This window comes from Heterodontus francisci, chromosome 5 (genome assembly GCF_036365525.1).
Source record: "Heterodontus francisci isolate sHetFra1 chromosome 5, sHetFra1.hap1, whole genome shotgun sequence".
Lineage (NCBI taxonomy): Eukaryota > Metazoa > Chordata > Chondrichthyes > Heterodontiformes > Heterodontidae > Heterodontus > Heterodontus francisci.
The window spans coordinates 70,538,406-70,556,652 of NC_090375.1; the positions used below are offsets into that span (position 1 = coordinate 70,538,406).

The 18,247-nt window shown below is 43.1% G+C and overlaps 1 protein-coding gene across 10 annotated transcripts in view; it reads left to right on the forward strand.

Annotated features, from left to right (window-relative positions):
• The window catches only part of runx1t1 (RUNX1 partner transcriptional co-repressor 1), an 84,860-nt gene that overhangs the window by 63,625 nt on the left and 2,988 nt on the right, over positions 1-18,247 (forward strand). For 9 of the 10 annotated variants that reach the window (XM_068031620.1, XM_068031616.1, XM_068031613.1 and 6 more), the window contains one exon: positions 5,294-5,484. In XM_068031620.1, coding sequence (XP_067887721.1) covers positions 5,294-5,484 — 191 coding nt within the window. Of the gene's footprint in view, positions 1-4,243; positions 4,378-5,293; positions 5,485-18,247 lie in introns of those variants that run through there. The other variant, XM_068031621.1, reaches the window with a different exon arrangement.

An 18,247-nucleotide genomic window follows, 5' to 3' on the forward strand; every position in this document is an offset into this window, starting at 1 on the left:
ATCTTAAAAGACGCTATCGTGCCCGCGTCTACCACCTCCGCTGGCAAAGCGTTCCATGCACCCACCACCCTCTGCGTAAAGAAATTTCCACGCATATCCCCCCTAAACTTTTCCCCTTTCACTTTGAACTCGTGTCCCCTTGTAATTGAATCCCCCACTCTGGGAAAAAGCTTCTTGCTATCCACCCTGTCTATACCTCTCATGATTTTGTACACCTCAATCAGGTCCCCCCTCAACCTCCGTCTTTCTAATGAAAATAATCCTAATCTACTCAACCTCTCTTCATAGCTAGCGCCCTCCATACCAGGCAACATCCTGGTGAATCTCCTCTGCACCCTCTCCAAAGCATCCACATCCTTTTGGTAATGTGGCGACCAGAACTGCACGCAGTATTCCAAATGTGGCCGAACCAAAGTCCTATACAACTGTAACATGACCTGCCAACTCTTGTACTCAATACCCCGTCCGATGAAGGAAAGCATGCCGTATGCCTTCTTGACCACTCTATTGACCTGCGTTGCCACCTTCAGGGAACAATGGACCTGAACACCCAAATCTCTCTGTACATCAATTTTCCCCAGGACTTTTCCATTTACTGTATAGTTCACTCTTGAATTGGATCTTCCAAAATGCATCACCTCGCATTTGCCCTGATTGAACTCCATCTGCCATTTCTGTGCCCAACTCTCCAGTCTATCTATATTCTGCTATATTCTCTGACAGTCCCCTTCAGTATCTGCTACTCCACCAATCTTAGTGTCGTCTGCAAACTTGCTAATCAGACCACCTATACTTTCCTCCAAATCATTTATGTATATCACAAACAACAGTGTCCTGGAGGAAAGGGTCATTTGGATGGCTTGGCTGTCAGACGAACTCACTGTAATGCATACTTCCACACCTGAATGAGGGAAATTCACAGGAATTACCTTAGGTTCAACATTGGCAGAGCTCATTAGCCATATAGATGGTTACTATTAAGCCTGACATCAATCCAAGGTCATTTTCAAGTGTCTGTCTCATGACGGAAGTCTCACTGAAACTATAGTGGTTTCACATCTACATCTATCTTGTTAGTTATGGCAGGCTCATCAAAGATGGCCAGTGTAACAATTCAACAGACCCTGACACAACTGAAGTGCAAGGAATTTATAATTACTGGAACTAATGCTCACTTCATCTCTACACATGCCATGTTGTCCAGAAATACTCAGTTTCACATGCGAAAGCACAGAAGCTGCGTTCTGTCAGATAGGTTTGTCACCATACACCCTTAATGCTCCTAAAGCTAGGCAAGATATATAGGCCGGGAGTTTATGGGCCCCCCTGAGGCGGGGAAGGAGGTGAGGGGGCATGTGTATCACGACGGATGGCGGGAGGGCGGCGGGGCAGAGGGCCCATCGCCTCACCATTGTCAAGCCATCTTCCCCGGGACGGGATAGGCCAATGATGGCCTTCCTACCCAGATGGCAATTGAGGCCCTTAAGTGGCCTATTAATGGTCACTTAAGAGCCTGGTCCTGTTGCCCCTGGGATCTTGCCAGCGATGGAGGGAGGGGCCTCTGCCATGCAACACGGAGTGCCCGCCCTAAGGGCTTGTGGAAGAGGTCTTCTCTATGGACAATTTGTGGCCCATGGAGAAATCTACCAGGAACAACCTTATCCCCCCTGGGACCCCTCACCCCCTGGACTTCATAACCATCCCCCCATCCCTCCTTCCGGGAGTCCCCGGACTGACTGCGGCAACCCCGCCTCACTTACCTCTTGTCCAGGGTTCCAGAGCTTGTCCAGGGTTCCAGAGCTGGGCCTGGGTCCGAGGCCTCTGCAGTACCGGCAGTGGTCCCTGCTCCCAGTGGCGCTGCCAGCCCTCTGATTGGCTGGCAGCTCATGGAGACAGGACCCCTGTCTTTAAAGGGACGGGGATCTCAGCTCATGAATCTTTAACTGAAAGACAATGGAGGATCCCTCCAGGGCGGGGCGCCGTGAAAATGCAGAGTCCAGGTTTCCCCCGCCTTTTCAGCCTGGCGACGGGTGCCCTGCATCCTGCACAAAATCTAGCTCATAATATGGGCACTGTGCTGTCAGTGGGTCCTGAGTACCACTTAGTTGTAGCTGCTTTCTCCCACCTGTGCTGGAACATTACAGTAGAAAGAATGTCCAATAGCTGCCAGTGATAATCACATAGCTAAAAATTACTGTAAGTCCTGCAGGTTTCTTTACTGTCATGAGCCAATGCTCGTCTGTCACTGTATGGGGTTTCACTTTAAATTACAGGAAGTTTTGGAACCCCTCTGCTATACACCTTCTGGTACATAACAACCTGGGTTCTGTGCTGTGCAGTTGGCCCGAGGGAAGTTCAGGAATAGAGTCTACAACAGGACTTGAAAATATACACTGGCAACATAATTGTGTCAACTATTTCAATATGGAATTCTACACCTGTTCATTGATTCTGTGCAGATATGGAATTGGTGCAGTGTTACTCGTTTTACTGTGTGAATTGACCTCTTTCATTGTAGTGGTCAATTTAATTTTTGTCAAATGGGGTTATCTGGAACTTCCTCACAGCCTGTCCATCATTTCTCACTATGAACTTCTGTGGCTTAGAGTAACTTCCAGTTATCTTTTGTTTCAATGTTCTTCTGCACAAGGGTCTTAATGCTGCTTCTTTTAGACAAAGAAACATAATTGTCATGAGCTGCATATTTTAATTTATTGCACAGTAGTCTATGTTTGCATTTCTCTGGTGGCTCATTGAGTATTGTCACCATCTGGCATGGTACTGAGCCAGTAGAGATCAGGAATGTCCCAGGTTCAATTGTCGGTCTCTGTTAGGTTAGCTGATCACTATTTTGAACAGCTTACTAACACTTGTGAAGAATTTCCATTTTGGATTCGGTACAAGAGGGCTACCAGTGCTTGTAGGAATTACTACAGCAGGGTAAGTGGAAGCACAAGCAGAGGGAATTGTTAAAAGAAAAAGAAAAAGTCTGTAAACCTGTTTAATTTCATTATAAGAATATTTATTCTGCATTCATTCCGTGGCTGCAAGTATTAGTATTAATTTTGTGCTAGTACGTCCTTCCTCATTGTACATTTTTGTATACAATGATGTCAAGGTACCAATATAACCAAACTGTTCTACATTCCTTTTTATTTATATTGCCTTTTCTCAGAAGGTAAATAGTCTTTTTTTATTCTGACTGTTAATGTGTACGCTTTAAAGAGCCCTTATTTAAAGCAAAAACTGGACATTAGATTTTTTCTTTATTTGGTGAGGTGTTAAATCTTAAAGGGTCAGAGAGTGGCACATGCTTAATTTAGATTGACATACTGGTCTGGATTTTAAGAGCCCACTGCCGATCTCGGCGGCGAGCTCAAAAAAGAGCCGCATGCCAAAGAGCCGCATGCCAAAGAGCCGCCGCGATCTCCTGCTTGGCGGCTCGAGTAAATAGCTGGGGCGGCCCGGTCCCCTCAATCATGTGCAGGGGGCGACTGTCAGTCGCTGGCAATGGCGTCAGTTGTCTGTGCGCAGGCGCCGGCACCATTTTTAAAGGGCAGCCATCCCTGTTGGTATATTTAAATGTTTAAAGATATACCCCCCCACAAAATGTATCAAATAAATTTATAATGCCCCTTTCCCACCCCTCAATAACAATTACTTTCAGTATTTGCCCTTCCTCCCCCTGCAAAAACACTTACCTTTTAAATCTGACCTTCCCTCCCCCCCACTGCACAAAGTTTAAAGTTCACCTTTTCCCACCATCCCCTAAACCCATTACGTTTATTTGACTCCATTATTCCACCCCCCACACTGAAAATCTTAACTGCTCCACCCTGCCTACCAGTGTCACACCAGCTTTCCCCAGATGGGGAATTGAAGGCACTGAAGATCAAGGCGGGCCTGCAAGATTTCAGGTAAGTTTATTTAAGTTTATTCAAGTCATTCACTTAAATATTAAAATTCAGTTCCCGTTGCCTAGCAGCAGGGGGGGGCCACCACAGAGCCTCGCGGCCGCTGGGAGGATTGGGCTGGGCCCTCTCAGCGTCAGCCTCTGTGGTGGGCCGCTGCCGGACCCATATTCCAGCCCCTCCCCCCACCACGGAGCCCTACTTCGTGAGCTTGGTAAAATCCAGTCCACTGAGTTTTTTTTTAAAAACATTGTAGCATGAGGCTTGTCTATGTATGTAATTGTAGTTTCAGTGTTTTGAAGAAAAGTTAAATGCTTATTTGTAATTTGCAGGAATTATTCAAGCACATTACTGACATCCCACCAAATCTCTTTACTGATCCCATGTGCCAGTGAGGCTCGAATGGAAATGCATAATTTTAATATAAATTGCCTGATTTGCATAGACAATTAGTCAAGCTACAGTTCTGATCGTAAGCAAAATTGTTTTTCTGTTTTGCCATTGAGTGAGAATTTCAAATCACCTTGAATATTTACATTAAAATTGACAGAGGATGGAAGGTGATTTTTTTTTAAATGAACAACTATGTATGTGTGTATGTGTAGAATTAATCTATATTTGTAAAATGGTATATTTCATATGCGGAAGATTACATTGCAAAATGGGTCCAGAACCAATATGCACAACATATGCAAGTGTGCATAAAGCCTACATTTTTAATTGGAGTGTATACCAAAGTAATATATCCATATAATATGTACTTTGTGAGTTTGAAAAAGACCCAAATGCAGGGTTACATTAAGTATGAATATGTATTGCATCTGGTGAATGTTTTATGTAAAAAAGGTGTGAATTTTAATAGATAATGCGAAAGCAACATGCCAAACCTACCTTAACAAAGCTAACAGTGTGGTGCAACCTAGATTGATAGGTTGTGCCATGGTTGATAACTGCAAGGATTATTGCATCCTGTGTATTTTCATATCTGCAAAACAGGGGTGCATGTACTTATGTTAATCAAATGATTTTCACATATAATACATTTTTTCTTAAGTCAATAAAATGGCATGAAAAATTATTAAGCAGATACTGAAACACTTCCATCAAACATAGCATAATCAGTTCTAATGGGGTGTTAATTTGTGCAATATTCCAGCTAATAATTAGTTCTTATTAAATATTACATTCATCATTGTCACTTAGCTTTTGTAAGTGAGGAAATTATAATGGATAATAGTAATTGTGGAGGAGTGTGCTATCCTTTTGATAATTACACCAGTTAATTTTTAATGAAAGATATTTATTGAGTGACTCCTTGTTATTTTGGGCATAACTGTATTGGACAGAATGTGTGAACTTATTAGGCATTTTATGTTTTACAGAAGAGGCTGTGAATGAAGTGAAGCGCCAGGCAATGTCTGAGTTGCAGAAAGCTGTGTCAGAAGCAGAGAGGAAGGCCCATGACATGATTGCTACAGAGAGAGCCAAAATGGAGCGCACTGTAGCGGATGCGAAAAGGCAAGCTGCTGAAGATGCACTCGCAATTATTAACCAGCAGGAGGATTCCAGTGAGGTAGAATCTCCCGTTACTTCCAATTCTTGTCTGAGAAATCAACTTGTAGTACTGTTCCTGGGTACATAGGGAACATAGGCCTCACAGCTCCAGCGACCCGGGTTCAATTCTGGGTACTGCCTGTGTGGAGTTTGCAAGTTCTCCCTGTGTCTGCGTGGGTTTCCTCCGGGTGCTCCGGTTTCCTCCCACATGCCAAAGACTTGCAGGTTGATAGGTAAATTGGCCATTAGCAATTGCCCCTAGTGTAGGTGGTATGGAAATATAGGGATAGGTGGGGATGTGGTAGGAATATGGAATTAGTGTAGGATTAGTATAAATGGGTGGTTGATGGTCGGCACAGTCTCGGTGGGCCGAAGGGCCTGTTTCAGTGCTGTATCTCTAAACTAAACTAAACTAAAAAACAAAAATGCTGTCATTCCAACAGACTTCTGTCATCAGCGCAGTGAAAGTTTGATAGAAGGGCTCAAAATTAGAACAGGACCTGTCTTCCTGCCAGTTCTTCCATTTTGGAATGGAGGCCCTGACCACCACAAACAAGGGAATCAACATAAGCTGGGGCATGGCCAGGGGTTTAGAATCACAGACTGGGACTTTCCATGTCCTTGTTCTAGTATAGGCCTTGTGCATAGGGCAAGGAGGCTTCCAATCAACAGATGCAGAATCCAGGCCTGCGTTTTTTTTTCCTGATTCTTCTTCTGACTGCACTGGCTAATGCTGGGGTGTAATCCCATGAAGTACAGTCGTCCTGTGCTTTGTCATATTGGCTGTTCTTCATGCTTAAACCCAGACAGCAAGACTGCTAGTTGAGCCAGACCATCATGGTAGAGCTTCAATTTATGAGAGGGGGAGGGAGGGAAGGAAACCCAGAGTGGCTAAATGTTTTTGATAAGAATGATCCGGTGTGAAATAACAATGAATCAGAAATAAAAGGGGTGAATTTGGTCCTCACGAGTCGCGCAACTGGACCTCACTGAAAAAGAAAATGAAGTGCGGTATAAACCAGGCTGCCATTTCACATTACGCCTGTTTTGTGCTACCTATGATGACCAGTTTCACTCCTAAAGACTTATTGTAAAAATAATAAAGTTTTGAAGAACGTAATCATTATTTTTGGCCTCAGTTTAAAAAAAAATACTATTTCAGTAAATAATAGTACCATGTCTCTGTAGGTGAGCAGGACTATTTTCAGCCATTTATTGTATTTATTACAGTGCCATGTTAAACAATTCTGTTTGTTGAATAAGACTGGCACCACTGCAGAAGGGTGAGAGCCTATATAGCTCCTTTCCTTGTTTTCTTTGCATTGAAAATAGATGAAAAATGTATGGCATGTATATTACCAGAATATTGGACAAGTTTTAATTAAACTTTATTTAAATCTACAGTTAATGTTAAGGTACATCTGTTTAAATTTGATTTTCAATAAAAAAAAATGTGTAGCTTTGGTTTACTGTTTTCTCGCCAGCAACCTGAAGTGTTGTGGATTAGTGGCATAAAACTTGAAATTATCTGTCTAAAGTTGCCGATAGCAACAGTCGTGTAAAATGGCAAGTTCAATTGAGATGCTTCTATTTAAAATAAAATGTTGATAACCACTACCAAAATCTCTGTCAGTAAGTGTTTTGAGGCTAAGAAGCTGAAAAGCCAACCATCAGCAACAGCGGGGTGCCCAATAGCTGTTATAGACAGTGCAGGGTCATTAGGTGCTTAGTGAAAATTAACAATTAGAGTTGTGACTCTGTAATGCTAATGAAGGCTTCTTGTACTGACTGGAGAATGGTTATCTCCTTTACATTAGCATTTAATGCATAGCATATGATTCTCGAGGAGAAGACCTTAAAATATCAGCAGCTTAAATGCAGGAGTGAAGAAAATTGGTGCTTTATGCATCTTGCAGCAATTACTCCAGCTCAGAATTTATGCAATGTTTACATGTCAAAATGATTGTGGAATCAGATAAAGTTAAACCAAATGTTAGAGATGTTTTGAATCATTACAGTAAGCTAAATTTTAGTTGGTTGAGATCACTTCCCTAACTGTATACTGTTTAGTGTCTGCACAGAGTTTAAAACCAGTTTTACCACTTAAGAAGGAAAATAATCTGGGAATCTGAAATTAAAACAGTTCTTGATGTAAATACAATCCATCAACATCTGAAAAAGAAAAGACAAATATATTCAAGATGTAGACCTTTTGTTGACTGCAGGTACACAGTATCGGAGAGCTATAATTGCTTGGATCTTGCAACTTGGCATTGAGTCTCCAATGAAAGAGCAAAAAATGCAGCTGGATTTTCTCTCTTCAGCCTTGGCAACTGTGCGTTTCTAGGATTCAGTGGGAGCACTAACAGTAAAAAAAAACAAACATGGGAAAGGGCTGCTCCTCAAGGACCATTCTCTATCAAATAGAAGGGTTATAAACTTTCAGGGATTGCAGCTATCAAAGAATTAAAATGCAACTGAATGCAAATCCATCAGGACAGATCAAAAACCTGTTTGAATAGGTGAAGTTGCATTTATTTCAAACAGAAAGAGTTACATTGGCTATTTTCCAATCTAATGGAACCTTCCCCGAATCTAGGGAATTTTGGAAAATTAAAACCAACGCATCAACTATCTCACTCACCACTTGTTTTAAGACCCGAGGGTGAAGTCCATCAGGACCCGGGGGCTTGTTAACCTGCAGCTCCAACAATTTGCTCAGTACTACTCCCCTGGTGATTGTAATTTTCTTGAGTTCCTCCCTCCCTCCCTTCCATTTCCTGATTTACAGCTATTTCTGGGATGTTACTTCTATACTCAATGGCGAAGACCAATGCAAAATACCTGTTCAATTCATCTGCCATCTCCTTATTTTCCCTTAATCCCAGACCTGGGATTGTGCCTGGAACCTTTGTTTCTGTATGGTTTAAAACCACATCAATCAGTTTAGCAAGTATTTCCTGTTTAGTGCATAAATTTTTCCCTATTGAACGGTTGCCATTTTGGAAGATTCACTAAATTGCAGTTGTGGGTATTGAAAGTACTTAAGAAACCATATATTGGTGCCAGTTATAAGCAGGTATTATGGTGAACAAAAATGCACATTTTTGTAGACAGTTTAGCTGCCAACTCAGAAATCTAATGCAAGACATGCTTGCTCTTGCTTTTTAGTGATTAATATGTTTGTTACAGAACTGCTTCAAGTAGAATTAGTTCTGTAATACACCAGGACTCCTGTTGCGAAAACATTTGCCCCATTTACATTGAAAATTGATGAGCATGATTGTGGATGAACAATTGGTATTTTCTGTCTGCTTGGAAGACCTTAGTAGCCATTAGAACAGTCTGGGAAGGCAAGCTGAATGCTCATCACCTGTGTGGCCATTTTATTATTGCTACTGCACTGGTCCCTCTGGAGACCCCTGGGTGGGTCTTGGCATGTCTGTAAGCAATAGAATCCTTCTGTTTACTATGCACTACTTCTGCTGAAATTGGGATTGCCACCAGCTGCAGTGTTGTAAGGAATTAAAGAATGATCTAACCTTGTTGAAGAACAAGACAGGAAATGTGACACTGCCCAGATGCCTGGAGATTGTGTTATGCATGGGAAGAATTATTTAAATTAGGCATTTTATTAAATTTATCTGAATTATTCACTTAGGATTTAATCAGTTTTTTTTCTTGCAAATTTTCTCTCCCAGTTAATTGGGGGCATTGACTTTTTGCTGCAGTGGAGTTCTGTGCATTTCATGCACTCTCCCAGCCTTGCACAAGTAACCATTATCCATGTGTGAGTTTGGACAAGGGACATCTCAGCTGTGGGAATGTTGGGGTGGGGGCGGCACCACTTCTAAAGCCCATCTTGCTCTCCTTTGATCTTCGCACATGCACACTTCAAGGAGGAGACAAAATTGCAATCAGAAGCAAGAAGCAGAACCAAATTCATTTTATTTTATTCTCCTTAGATGCAAATTTTAATTGTTGGATCTATTCTGTCATTCCAGCTAAGATCATCTAATGCATCGGAGATCATGGGTTAAACATGGGCTCTATGGCCCTGCTGGACAAATCTGGATTTTTCTTTGAATTAGTTCTGATGTCGCCACACCAATTTATATTCTGAGTAGTGGTAAACAGAGATTCAGCATTGGTTATATTGGAAAACTTAGTTTATAATGAAGCACAACTAAAGTGCTCTTACTCTTAATTTTTATAAACGACCTAGGCTCGGGTGTAGGGAGCAGAATTATAAAGTTTGCAGGTGATACAAAACTTGGCAAAGCAGCAGATAGTTATAAGGATTGTTATAGGCTTTAGGATGACGTAGACAGGATGGTGAAACAGGCAGAAGCATGGCAGATGGAGTTCAAAGCAGTGAAGTGTGAAATGGTGTACTTTGGGACTACTAATATTGGCGACCACGCTCTGGAAGTGGTTCAACAGTTCACCTACCTAGGCTCAACTATCACCAGTAACCTGTCTCTAGATGCAGAAATCAACAAGCACATGGGAAAGGCTTCCACTGCTATGTCCAGACTGGCCAAGAGAGTGTGGGAAAATGGCGCACTGACATGGAACACAAAAGTCCGAGTGGATCAAGCCTGTGTCCTCAGTTCCTTGCTCTATGGCAGCGAGGCCTGGACAACGTATGTCAGCCAAGAGCGACGTCTCAATTCATTCCATCCGGAGAATACTTGGCATCAGGTGGCAGGACCGTATCTCCAACACAGAAGTCCTCGAGGCGGCCAACACCCCCAGCTTATACACACTACTGAGTCAGCGGCGCTTGAGATGGCTTGGCCATGTGAGCCGCATGGAAGATGGCAGGATCCCCAAAGACACATTGTACAGCGAGCTCGCCACTGGTATCAGACCCACCGGCCGTCCATGTCTCCGCTTTAAAAACGTCTGCAAACGCGACATGAAGTCCTGTGACATTGATCACAAGTCGTGGGAGTCAGTTGCCAGCGTTCGCCAGAGCTGGCAGGCAGCCATAAAGGCGGGGCTAAAGTGTGGCGAGTCGAAGAGACTTAGCAGTTGGCAGGAAAAAAGACAGAAGCGCAAGGGGAGAGCCAACTGTGTAACAGCCCCGACAAACAAATTTTTCTGCAGCACCTGTGGAAGAGCCTGTCACTCTAGAATTGGCCTTTATAGCCACTCCAGGCGCTGCTCCACACACCACTGACCACCTCCAGGCACTTACCCATTGTCTCTCGAGATAAGGAGGCCAAAGAAGAATATGGGAAGACAGTCTACTATAAATGGCACAATTTAGAAAAATGTAGATGAGAAGAGAGACCTTGGTGTCCGTATACACAAATTCTTAAAGCTGGGAGGGCAAATTGATAAGGTGGTTAAAAAGCATATGGACTACTTGGGTTTATAAACACAGGAATAGAATATAAAAACCAAAAAGATCATGCTGGAACTTTATAAATCACAAGTTGAGCCTTAGCTGAGTATTTTGGACTTCTGGGCACCATGCTTCAGGAAAGATGTAAGGGCATTAGAAAGGGTGCAGAAGAGGTTTACCAGGATATTAGCAGGAATGAGGGGCTTGTTATGAGGAAAGGTTGAAAAAGTTATGACTGTTTTCCTTGGAACAGAGAAAATTAAGGGTTGACCTAATAGAGATTTTCAAGATGATGAGAGGTTTTGATAGCATAGGTGGAGAAAAACTATTCCCTCTGGCGAGTGAGTCAATAACCAGAGGTTATGGATTCAAACATTGGGAAAAGATCTAGAGAGGAGTTGAGGAGAAATGTTTTCACTCAAGAGTTATCAGGATCTGGAACACTATCTGAAAAGGTGGTGGAAGCTGATTCCATAAATAATTTTAAAAGGGTGTTAGACAGATACTTGAGAATGAGGAATAACAGGGTTACAGAGAAAAAGTGAGGTTGTGGGACTAAACACAACTGCCCATTCAAAGAGCCAGTGTAGGCATGATGGGCTGAATGGCTTCTTCCTGTGTGTTAAGTTTCTATGAAAGTGGCCTTGTTACAATTTTTACCTGCCAGTGAATAAATTATTTGTAATGCAGTATGATGCCTTGGCATATAAATATGCAACACCAACTCAGATTATCTACTGTTCATTCCTCTATATTGAGTAGACGTGTGAGGAGATCTATAAATTTATAAAATATGCATTATATATTATTCCTGTTGCTATACTACAGCAAGAATACCCAGGCATGGTTGAGACTGCAGGAAAGAGCATTAAACTGATACATAGCACAGCAGGTCCCCACAAACAGCTAAAAAGATAATTTTTAGTGTTTTGGTCAATGGTTAAATATGACCAATATGTGGGGAAAACTCTCTCTTTCACCTCAGAAGGGTGGACGGGCCTTTATTTAATATCGTACCCAAATGACTGCACCTTAACCAACATTGCTAGATGGTCCAAATGTATATTCAAATCCTGCCATGAGACTTGAATACAGGTTCTCTGATTTAGAAGTGAGGTTGCTACCTCTGAGCTAAAGCAAACATACAATACCATGTCTTCACTGGTTTCATGGAAACATATACAATATGTGCCATGATCTTCAGAGTCAAGTTGAGTATTAGATTTAAAGTTGCTGCATTGTTTGGCAAGGAAGTTCTGAGTTCAAACACCTGACTGTGTTATGGTCATGCCATCAAGCCTTTCATCAAAGTAAAGCTCTTCCGTTGCTTTGGCCTTTCTCATCACTTTTCAGTGACAGAGAAGTCCCAAAGCAGGTTAAGCTTATAACAAAGAAAATAGCTCTTCTTTATAGTTCAGATCTCTTAGACATACAGTAAAAGGGCTTACTTTCACATAGGTACAAGATTCAGGACCAGGTTCTAAGGTGGATCTGCGTCAAAATAGGGGAAATGATTACAGGAAGTGAGAGCTCCTGCCTATACAGATTAGCACCTTGAAAGGGTATTAGCCTCAGAATAGGCATCTCTCTAAAGTTTTAACTGTGATGGTGCTCTTTCTTGTGAGTCAGAATGTTATGTGCTCAAGATCCACTCTAGGACTTGAGCTCATAATATGATACTGAGTGAGTGCTGCATTTCTAGAGTGCCATCCTTCAGCTAAGATATTAAACCAAAATTTCATCTTCCTGTTCAAGTGGATGTAGAATATCCCATAGGACTAGTCAGGAAAGAGCTGGGTGTACTCTCAACTTTCTGGTCAATATTCAATGCTCAAACAACACCAGCAAAAACAGATTAGCTGATCATTTATTTAATTTGGTGAACACAATTAAGAATATATCATTGGTGTTGGGGGGGCTTTGGCATGTCCTGAGGTTGGAAATGGCGCTCTATGGGTGGAATTTAATGGACCCCAGGAGACGGGCTGGGAGGTGGGGCCTGGACCCGTAGAACAGTGACAGATGGCGGAGGGGGGCAGAGGGCCCATCGTCCAGCAATTATGTTAGGGGCACGAAAGGCTGAAGATGGCCTTCCCACCCAGAGGCCAATTGAGGCCCTTAAGTGGCCAATCAGTAACCATTTAAGGTCCTCATCCTGCCGCCACTGGGATTACACCAGGGGTGGGAGGGTGCAGCCTCCGCCATGTGAAGTAAAACAAGGTGGCCCAGCTGCGGGGTTTGGGGGGGGCCTGCTTTGTAAGCAATTTGTGGTCCACGGAGAACCCTCCATCGCTAACACCACCACCCCCCACAACCACGTTTAAGTAGGGTCTGGGGCTCCAGCAAGCGCTGGGTCTGGTCCCAGGCCTGATGTACCACTAGCAGTGGCCACCACTCCTGGTGGTGCTGCTGTTACTGCTGAGCTGCCAGCCCTCCCGTTGGCCAGCAGTTCTTGGGGGCAGGATCCTCATCCTTAAACTCACAGGGATCCTGGTGGCGAGCAGTTAATTGCCCGAGGGCTGTTGAATTGCGTTGGGGTAGGGGGTCCGAAGGGCCGAGGCAGTGTTCCTTTCACCTTTTCAGCCCAACGTAGAGACCCCGCCGACTCCACTAAATTCAGTCCTATGCATGTTTGCTCATTTGTCTTTACCAAACCCCCTTGCATGAGGACCTGGTGGAGTAAGCCTGAATATTTGAAATATTAAGGTAGCTAGCACATCATAAGAATCTTCCACCATGTTGAAGACAAATATCCGATATCATACAGCCGGTGTGTAAACTGTTGAGGTATGCCATGATGGATGCTGGAAGGTGTCACCTGGTGGCTGGGAATCAGAAATCGTGTTCATATATCCAGGGTTCAGGGCTCAACTTGGCTGTTTGCACAGGCAAACTGCTGCATCCAACTGGCAGAACCCCCCATTCAGTGGGTTTGGGCGTGGAAACGCTGTGAATAGGAGGATGATGGCAGTACACTTATACATTTTAATGAGTTGTGTTACTGACCATACCATTCAAAAGGAGTTTCTGGTACCTGTTGTTTCCTAGTGAGAATTTCAGTTCTGTTTGTGGGTTTTAGCCATTGACTGATTCTTAACTATAAGAACAGGAGGGGACATGGATAGATTAAGTGAATGAGTAAAACTATAGTAGATAGAGTTCAATATGAGGATCAGAGAAAGACAAATTGTGGTACTTTCTTAGCTATGAGAGGCTCGGGGCTGTGAAGTGGCTAAGTGGGTGTCCATGCACGCAACTCAGTAAAAGCTAGGGCTCAATTTTATCAGCCATCTAGGGATGGACAGCGAGGCAGGGGGACCATAAAATAGCGAGGATAGGTGGCAGGGGTGGGATGGGGTACCTGTCACCTTCCCGACACGATTCAATTTTGTCAGGGATGGGGAACTCATCGAGAGACCAATTAAGGCCCTCAAGTGGCCAGTAGTGAGTGAGTGCATGGACACCCGCTTAGCACGTCACAGCCCCAAGCATCTCATAGCTAAGAAAGTACCACAATTTGTCTTTATTTGGCATTCTACCAGCGGCTGGTGGGGTCACGTGGGGAGGCTGCCCAGTAACACCAGGCGGCCTCCCTGCAGGCTGGAATGGGGTGAGGAGGGATTGATCCTGCTTGGGCAATCTGTGGCTCACAAAGGGCCCCTAGCAGCAAAGGCCACCCCTGCACCAAAACACCCTGCCTGACTGGCCCCGGCAAGCCCGCCCCACTTGGCTGTACGTCGGAGCTCCAGCTCTGCTCCTGATCCTGGGCCTACTGCAGTAGCAGCTGTGGCCACCACTTCCAGTGGCTCTGCTAGAAATGCTGAGTTGCCAGCTGTCTGATTGGCCAACAGCTGTTGGAGGCAGAAGCCCCATCCTTAAAGGAACGAGGACCCCGGCGCCAGGCAGTTAACTGCCTGAGCGCTGTAAAGTGCAGCCAAGGTTCCCCAAAATGGCTGAGGCGGGGTTCGCCTCCTCCTTCTGGCCAGGTGTCAGGACACCCACCGCCTGCATAAAATTCAGCCCCTCGTCTTCAGATACAAAGCACAATCAAATGAAGTGTGTGTTTTTTTCGTCCGGAATTTGCAATTCGGTTCCTGCAATTGATGTCGGCCCTTAATCTGCATATGCAAGCAGCCTTGTCCATTTATAGGCCCATCTGAAAATCGCATGAAGTGTGCCTTGGGTGTCAGTGGGGTCGCTGGCGTTTCCACTACCCTTCAACATCATCTTTCATTTTCCAGGCGAAAAATAATTAAAAATCATCCGCATTATGTTTTCTTGCATCGAAAATTCATTGCCAATGTGGAAGTGTTGCTCTATTCCAGTGTGAAGTTTTTGTTTAAGTATCCATGCTTAAGTAAACACCTTTGCATAGTCTTACAAAAGTTAGATAAAATAGCCCCTGTTCAAGTCCTATCTACATTGCCATACATTTTGCAGTGGATTCACAGCAGTATCTGTCATGAATATTAGAAAGTTCAGAGGGGAAGTGAAAAAAGAAATAGGAGTAACAAAGAGAGATCCTGAGAAGAGACTGGCAACCAACATAAAAGGAAATTCAAAAGTCTTCTATAGGCATATAAATAGTAAAACGGTGGTAAAAGGAGGCATAAGGCCAATTAGAGATCAAAAAGGGGATTTACGCATAGAGGCAGAAGACATGGCTAAGATACTAAATGAGTATTTTGCATTGGGTTTTACCAAGGAAGAAATGCTGCCAAAACCGTAGTGAAAGAGGAGGTAGTTGAGACACTGGATGAGGTAAAGGTTGCAAAAGAGGAGGTATTAGAAAGGCTGGCTGTACTTAAAATTGAAATGTCACCAGGACTGGATCAAATGCATCCAAGGATACTGAGGGAAGTATGGGTGGAAATTGCAGAGACACTGGCCATAATCTTCCAATTCTAGATACAGGGTGGTGCCAGATGACTGGAGAATTGCAAATGTTATACCCCTGTTCAAAAAAGGATAAACCTAGCAACTACAGGCCAGTCAGTTTAACCTCGGTGGGAAATTAACAGTCACTTAGACAAATGTGGATTAATTAAGGAAAGCCAGCATGGATTTTTAAAGGGGCAAATGCTGTTTTGATGAAGTAAAAAAGAGGGTTGATGAGGGAAATACATGGGCTTCCAAAAGGCGTTTGATAAAGTGGCATATTACAGGCTTGTCAGCAGAGTTGAAGCCCATGGAATAAATGGGACAGTGGCAGCATGGATATGAAGTTGGCTAAGTGACATGAAAACCGAGAGAAGTGCTGAACAGTTGTTTTTCGGACTGGAGGAAGTTATTTGGTGGGGTTCCCCAGGGGTCAGTATTAGAACCCCTGCTTTTCCTGCTCTGTACTGATGACCTACATTTGGGTGTACAGCGCACAATTTCAAAATTTAGTGAGGGCACAAAACGTGGAAGTATTGTGAACTGTGAGGGGGATCGTGATAGACTTCAAGAGGACATAGGCTGGTGAAATGGACAGACATGTGGCAAACAAAATTGAGTACAGAGAAGTGTGAACTGATACGTTTTGGTAGGAAGAACGAGGAAAGACAATATAAAATAAAGGATACAATTCTAAAGGGGATGCAAGAGCAGTGGGACCTGGGGGTATATGTACACAAATCGTTGAAGGTCGCAGAGCAAGTCAAGAAAGCGGTTAATAAGGCATGCAGGATTCTGGGCTTTATAAATAGAGGCATAGAGTACAAAAACAATGAAGTTATGGTGAACCTTTATAAAACACTGGTTTGGCCTCATCTGGAGTATTATGTACAATTCTGGGCACCGCACTTTAGGAAGGATGTGAAGGCATTGGAGAGGTTGCAGAAAAGATTTATGAGAATGGTTGCATGGTTAGATTGGCGAAGCTGGGGCTGTTCTCCTTGGAGAAGAGAAGGTTAAGAGGAGATTTGGTAGACGTGTAATCATGAGGGGTCTGGACAGAGTAACTGTTCCAGTTTGGTAGAAGGGTCGAGAACCAGAGGACACTAATTTAAGGTGATTGGCAAAAGAACCAGAGGCGACGTGAGGAAAAGGTTTTTTTACACACCGAGTGGTTAGGATCTGGAATGCACTGTTTGTGAGCGTGGTAGAGGCAGATTCAATCGTGGCTTTCAAAAGGGAATAAGATAATTATCTGAAGAGAAAAGATGTGCAGGGGTAAAGGGAAAGGTGGAAGGAGTGGCACAAGCTGAATAGCTCTTAGAGAGCTAACATGGACATGATGGGCCAAATGGCCTCCTTCTGTGCTGTAGCCTTTCTATGATTTCCGAGTTCTTTATTACCAATCCAAGGTGAAGTGAAAATTTGCATCTATTCAGCCAGTTTAAAACTCACTGCGAAGCAACATGAATGAGATCCTACAAGTTTAAGTTGTTTGGTTCCAAAACTCTGATCACTATCCCGAGAAAAATGTCTCGTAGTGCATTCCCAGCTGGTAATTTTATACTGTAGAGCAAAAGAACAGGCTAGGAGAAGAGATATGCTTAAACATCTCTTACTTAATTTGAATCACATTGATCTGAACTGAACGTGATCTCTGAGTATAAGTGGGGAGGAAGAGGATTGAATCCTACTCTGGTCTTAGTGCAGCAGACATTTGTTCAGAAAAAAAAAATGGATTTCAGCATTTCCGTCCTTTGAGTGGTTATGATGTGGAGCAAGTATTTAAAGGGTTACTATAATTGGTTCTTCCTGTGTTAATAGTTTTACCATACATCTGCATTTAATCTGACAGAAACTGATATGGTGGCAATTAATTCAAGTATTCACTCAGTTATAGACTGGCATCATGATCGCATTTTAAGAGTGTGTGCACAAGGCTATGTCTAAAACGGATAGCTTCCCTTACAGAATTAGTCAGCGATGTTCAAGTATTTAAATACCTGTGAACAGAGGTTTTGTGATTAGTCAACTGATCGAATAACTGCATAATAATTAGTGAACATTGTTCTGTTACAATTGACTAGTGCTCATTTGAATATAAAAATGCCTCAACCACACTTCTAATTTTCAGCTTCTATGCAGTTCTAATACTATTTGCAGTACCGATTAATGTTCTGTCTTCCCTGTGAACCACAAGACACCATTGAACTGTCCATCATTACAAAAACATTGAAAAGAATCCAGTACCTATTTAGCATACTATTTAAAGGAGCTTGCTTAGACCTCTTATTTTGCCATGTAATTAACTTTATTCTAAAATGACAGTTTCCCACAGTGCTTTGGAACTGGGCACTTCTTCAAGCACAATACATATCACAATAAAGTGATGGTGATAGCTTTGCACGTCAGAAGCTGTACCTCATTTCTACAAGAGATGTCTGCTATTTATATGAGCTATAACCAACCAAGATGCAGATGGACCAATGGGTATTGATTTCCCTGCTTTATACAGCTTTCCTGGTTTATTGTGCATTTGTAGGTTTTCTGC